Raw genomic sequence first — 6,650 nt, 5'->3', positions numbered from 1 at the left:
ATATTCATTTTGGTAATAAAATAATAAATTTTATTGTAAAATCCGTACAACTTGTTGTTTTTGGCATTTTTTCGTTATGTGTAAAATTGACAATAGAGTTTTTTTCTCAAAAGCAAATTATTAACATCATGATATTCAGTAACAACAACAGGAGATAAACAATAAATGGGATAATACATTTAAACAAACTTGTAAATTGGTTTAAAGACTGTTAAACATTGTTTCATATATCGTACAAAAAATAAAATACATGTAATTTCAAAGAATGAAGTTCTTAACATAATAAACAATTGTAATATTAGATGAATTGTAAATCATGATTAAAACAATTTGTGTGAATTTTAAATCATGATAATTTAACCCAAATTATAAAAAGTATAAAATTTGCAAGTTATTATTCATTAGTTATAATCACATTGCATATGTTTTAATTAAAACTTTATTTTGAAAATGAACAACGATTTAAACATATAAGTGGTTAACATTTACGAAAAATAAACATAAAGTTATATTTTAAATTGATAAGCCTTTATTTTGGTTTTTCAATAAAGGTTACAAATCATATTCATTATACATTTTTACTGTTATAACATTGTAATTAATTGACTGCACAATGATTACTATTTAATAATGTTGTAAAACCAATTGTTATAGTCAATTTAGATAATATTAATAAAAATGATTATTGAAAATAATTTATAAATCACATCATTTATTTAAAAGACGATTACTTTTAAAGAAGATATTCTTGGTAAATTTATATTGTTTTTGGTTCATACAGATTTATATTTTTTTGAATATCAAAAAATATTATTTAAAAAAAATAATATTTAATAATCATGTGTTCCCAAAAACGTTTATTTTTTAAAATTTGAAATAAATAAAATGTTATTTAACTTTTGTTTATCGCTTCCAAATAATAATTAGTTTTTAATAATTTATTTGTAAAAGCAAAAGTCGGTTATATGTGTGGTCAACTTTGGTTTCGGCAAAAAGGAACGTTGCTTTAAAAATTCGGCATAATAGAAAATAATGGTCATCGGTTGGCCAGTCTAGTGATTAATATAACTAAAATTGATTTGATCTTATTTATTAGCCCTTCCGGTACCAAAAATTTACAAAAATGTAAACTTATTTATTTCTTATTCATTTTGAGTGTATATTAGAAAGAAATCATGCAAAAAACGCTTTAAACTTTTTACAACCATGGGAAATACCAGGAAACAAAATTAATAGTAAAAAATAATTAAATTTACTACAAATTAATAGTAACTTTTGACCTAAAAACGTATTTTTGTTGAAAAAAGGTTCACTTTTTCTGTGAGGAAAACTTGACGACTTTTCTTGTTATTATTTTCAAGTTTAATATTTTTTTCTTTTTATATCAAAAATTTGTGTATAGTATAATAAACTATACATTATAAGTCTTTCTAAAAACAGGGTTTTAAAATAAGAAAACGTATCAAATAAAATTCTGATAAAAATTTATTTATTGAAAAACAAAGGATACGTCATACTTTGAAAATTCCAAAAGTAATTATTTTAATTTAGTTTATATTGTAAATGTTTTGATGTTTTGTAACTAACGTGAAAAAAGTTAATTTTTTATTGAATTTTAATATATGTAACAATCAAATATTATGATATTAGTTGTGTAATCACACTGATGATTAGCGTTCTCACTTTATGAACTTTTGTTGATAATCATATGTATACGAGACATATTTACGAAATTTTTCTTCTTAACTATCGTTTTAAAAAAATCGTTTTCATTACACAAAATAAATTAAATGTATATGAATAACATTACCACCTTTTTCACAATTTAAAGAAAGATCCTATATTTACATTACTCTAAATTATTATAAAATATATTTTATAACTAATATGTATGACACAACTGTGTTAGACTTTTAATTTATATAACATACAAAAAATAAAACGTGCAAACTTTTTATATATTATAAATGATACATCAAACGTGAACTAAAAACTACAATATTAAAACTAAATACTGTTTAATTTAGAATAACTTTTAGTTTACAAATTTAAGTTTACATTGATCTGTATGCGTGTTATAACAAGTATATTTCTGGTATTGGAAGGGTTAGAATATCAATAAACTTCTATTTAATTATAAGATTTAAAAACCTAATAAAAACTGCTTATAATCATGTATAATCTCATATTTTTGTAAAGATTGCTCGTTCTCCCATATTTCTAAATCGATAATAAGTATTTCTATCAAGAATTCCTAATCGTTCTAATTTGTTTCTGCATTCACGATTGACTACATAAATAGTTCTTGATCTTTATGATCCTTGTTTATTAGTAAAACAATTTTTAAATTATTTGTTTTGAATTATTATTTTTAAGCATATAAAAGTCGATTACAAATTGCTCTGTCATTTAGGTATCAAAAAATATAGTTATAACTTTTCGATTATTATAAAAATCTTGTTACAAAGTAATAACTACAAAAATACAGATCAAATTGATCATCATTTTTAAACTAACTAAACGAAATTATGAAGAATATTTGTAGAAAAAACGAATGCAAAAATTCAACACGATTTATTTTCAACTTGGGAATCAAATGTTCATCAAAAACACTAATCTAAAATTGAAAACCTGATTTGTAGTATTGTTAATAACCAAATATTCACAAGGAATCATTTGTCCATTGATAAAAAGATATCAATATTATTGTTTTGAATTTGTGATTGATCGAGTGACAATATATTCAAGTCAACAGAATATATAAATCTTTCAGTTTTGCTAACAACTTATTGTTTAGTGTTAAAGATAAGTTGTATTTATACTGAATAAAAATATCATATATATAATTATATAGCTCTTGTATACTAAAACGTTAAATGTTTTATAAAACAAAAAAGTTAAAAAATCTTGAATCACATCTTAAGGAAGATGACAGAAAATGATTTCATATGGCAAGTTCCAGAGTAACTATTTCCTGTGATCAAGTCGACACCAGACCCACACTGAGTGTCATACTCGTAATTGTTCGTATTAATAAGTATCTGGACTTTGTTATCTCCGTCAACCTTGTCTACCTTGAAAAGAGAACCACTCGCGTTTTGGTTTTGTCGGCTTCCTTTGAACAATGCAGAATTCTCTGCTCGGATTTTCATCAACTTTGCAACGTAGTCGTGCAAGTCTTGTTGTTGTGAGTTGAAGCCTGAGATGTGTCCATCACTTCTCGCAGCATTGTCATTATAAGCACCACAATCCCCAGGGTTATAGTAACAGTCGACGATGTCTCCAACTTCATCACCATAGTACACAGTGATTGGTCCAGTGTATGCAGCGAGGAAAGCAAGTGCAGCTTTGTGTCTGCCCCAATAGTCACTGTTGTCCTGAGAGTATCCGTACTTCTTTCTGATCAAATTTCCAAATCTGAGTAAGTCATGATTTGTAACAAACAAATTGGGATAAGCATAGTCGGGGTATCCACAATCGAAAATACCTTTCAAGTTGGAAGCATCGTATCCTCCAGCTCCAGATTCCTCACAAGCCAACGTTTGTACCAAGTTGTATCTCCCCGGGAAATGGAAGCAACTTCTAAGACCGTATCCTCCTGAAGCATAATACCCCCAGTTGTTGATATTAGAAACCGAATCCCAGATTTCTCCAACCATATACCCTAACGTTCCCCAAGTCTTTCCTTGTGACTTTCTGGCATCACAAGCAGCTTCAAAAGCCTCTCTTATGTCATACCAATAATTTCTGTCTTGGTTTCTAGTCGAGACTTGGTAAGCTTGGTCGAGTCTCCACCCATCAATTTTGTAGTTGTTGATCCAATATGTGGCAACCTCTTTATAAAAGTCAAGTGAACCCGGATAGCTGACTGGGTCACTTCCACCGGATGGGTATTTACCACTTGGAGAAGCTGCTACATCCCCTGATTTGTGGTGCCCATAAACACCATCAAGGATGACATAGATACCAAGCTCATGAGCTTTGTTGACCAATTCGTGTAATTCATCATTGGTTCCAAACTTTGGGTCAACGTTGCATAAGCGAAGTAACCGGTTGAGTCTAATTGACTTCCTCCGTTGGAATTGAAAATGGGGGTCATCCACAGAGCATTCATGTTGAGGTCTTTGATGTATTGCAATGCATTAATTATACCTCTCAGATCACCTTTATGAGTGGATGGACCATATCCTGTCCGTACCCATTGTTGGGGTCACCGTCTTGGAAAGAAGACACCATAACTTGGTATACCCTCAAGTTGTTAAATACAGCAGTGTCAATAGCTTGTCCCAATATGAAAAGTGTGAAGAGCGCAAACATATAAAAAAAGAGTCTAAAATGAGTTTTTATTGTTGTATGAAAAAGAATGATGTTGATGATAATTTTTATAACTCTCAGGTGATTATTCCAAATAAATTGAGTCGAAAATCAAATAAATTAATAGGAAATTAATAAACTTTATTGAAGAAAAATAATAAGATTTTTTATTTCGATATATTTTTTTGACTCAACATTTTAAAACTTCGAGTTATTTTTTATAAATTGTTTTCTAAATTTATTATTTAATTATTTATTGTTTTTTGTACTTAATTGTTAATCGGTTAATAAGGACGAGACGCAAAAAAAAACGCGTTCAAAATAAAAAAAATGAAAAAACTTATTATTTTTTACCAAAATCAAATTTAAATTTATATATTTAAAAATTTCGGTATTATCATTTAAATGTTGGCTATTTTTAATTCATTTTTTCAATTTTTATAATTTGTACAAATCAAAATCAACAAAAATATTATTTAAATTGTTTATTTTTCGGCTCTTTGTTCACCTAGTTTATTTGCTTTTTGCAAATTTGCTCCTATGCACAATTCACAGACAACCTCGTGATGATATTTGTAGACATGAGTATTACACACACAACAATTGTTTTTATAATTACAAATAGTAAGATGATCTCCTCCGAGTTTATCACAGATACAACAACGGCCTTTTTTCTTTTTTGATCAATAGTGTCAGGTAAAGAAGATGTGTTAATCGTATCTACTCCTAGAAAAAAACATCAATTATTCTTTTTTCATATGATGATACAGATTGATAAAGTCTTAAATTGGCATTTTTTTCACCCAACTGAAACGCGATTTTTTGATAATATTTCAGTTTGAATTGTTTCGCGACTATAGCACTAAGTTTATTTTGGAATTGTTCTTCAAAAGTTGGTTGTTGTTTTGTGGTGTCTTCGTTGGTGGTCTCAATTTGAGATACGTCCACTGATTGTATGAATGTTGTTCCTTCTGAAGTCTCTGTAGGTTTCCTCTCCACTTTAGACCATATATACATGATATAAGAATTGTGGATTGCCATATCCAAAAGGTGGTAAAAAACGAGAGAGGCCATCTTCTTGACACACGCTTTGTGGAGTACCTTGTCATAAGACAATCAGCAACATCGACATTTCCCATAAACTTATTGTAAACGAGATTGACATTAAATCTTTTTTCTTTGGTGTGCATTTTCAAATCAACAATTCTTGATGTCAGAATTGCAACACATCGATTTCTATCTTTAAAATGACTAATTGAATTGGATTAACCCTTTGACCACCAAAAGTCTGAATTGCAATTGCGTTTTCTCTTGATTTGTTTATTAGTAAAAGGTTCAGCACCAAAAATTTGCGATTGGAATTAACTGTTCCAATTAATGTCACCCCGTAAGAACTTAGAATGTCTGCGGCTTGTACGGAAGTAAAAACGATTGGTTGTCAATTTTATGTTAAAAGTTGGTGTACCCAACTGTCTGTGATTCAATTCTTTTATTAATTGTACAATAACTTTGGCTCCTAATTTATCAACAGGAATTTTATTATTTGCTCCTCTAAATACTTGAAGAATCATTATAAATCCTGAAATAGAATCAACAAGCAAAAAACTTAATTTCATATTTAGCTATTTTTCCTTTCATGTAAGTTTCATTCTTTCATCTACCATATTAGCGATATAATTTTTCATCTATTCTTATTTCTGTTGAGTTTAGATAATAATGGTTTTGTATATCAATCAAATTGGAACGGAACCGTTCCAATTTGAACATTTTGTATTTTGAAATGAATTGATTTGGGTGCTTCCTATTGGAATATAATTGCAATTTCCTCCAAATTGCATTCTAGTAGCAAGAAAAATTGTATTCAATTTTGTCAAACTTGTTTTTGGAAACGAAGTAGTAAAATTGTTGTTAATATCAATCGGGTCGTCATTTAGATTATTAGGTTGAATTTCTTCGTCTAGTGTTCTGACTATGACATCTTCATTATCTTCGTCATCAACTACGAGTGATTCATTGTTTTCGTTATCACCTTTTCGTAAAACTGCGCGTTCAAATGCATTTGAATCAAATCGTAGTGCCCATTTAATTTGCAAATAACGACTAATACTAATTGGTCCAACATACATCGGATTTGCTGTTACCCCACTCCACAAACATGAAAGGGGCAGTTTAGTATCAAGATAATTTGCCTGAGAAATAGAAACTGACAAAAAAGCATCAAATTCACTTTTGGTAATTTCTTTGAAGTGTTTACTTCCACTTTTGTTTTTTATTGCCTTTTCTCCAAATTTATTTGAAGAATTAATAATAAAATTTTTTATTTCTTCTGTAAAAAA

The 6,650-nt window shown here is 28.6% G+C and overlaps 1 protein-coding gene across 1 annotated transcript; it reads right to left on the bottom strand.

Annotated features, from left to right (window-relative positions):
- Positions 1 to 2,912: 2,912 nt before the first annotated feature.
- On the bottom strand, positions 2,913 to 4,114 carry EIN_046280 (hypothetical protein; the record flags this gene model as incomplete). Its single annotated transcript, XM_004261118.1, has 2 exons — positions 2,913 to 3,979; positions 4,021 to 4,114. 2 exons carry the CDS (start codon positions 4,112 to 4,114, stop codon positions 2,913 to 2,915), a joined length of 1,161 nt encoding a protein of 386 aa, XP_004261166.1.
- Positions 4,115 to 6,650: the final 2,536 nt, after the last annotated feature.

Source organism: Entamoeba invadens (assembly GCF_000330505.1).
Source record: "Entamoeba invadens IP1 unplaced genomic scaffold scaff_1105074725885, whole genome shotgun sequence".
NCBI classification, from domain to species: Eukaryota; Evosea; order Mastigamoebida; family Endamoebidae; genus Entamoeba; species Entamoeba invadens.
Note: the sequence above shows the minus strand (reverse complement) of the source record. Positions and strands in the feature narration are given on the sequence as shown.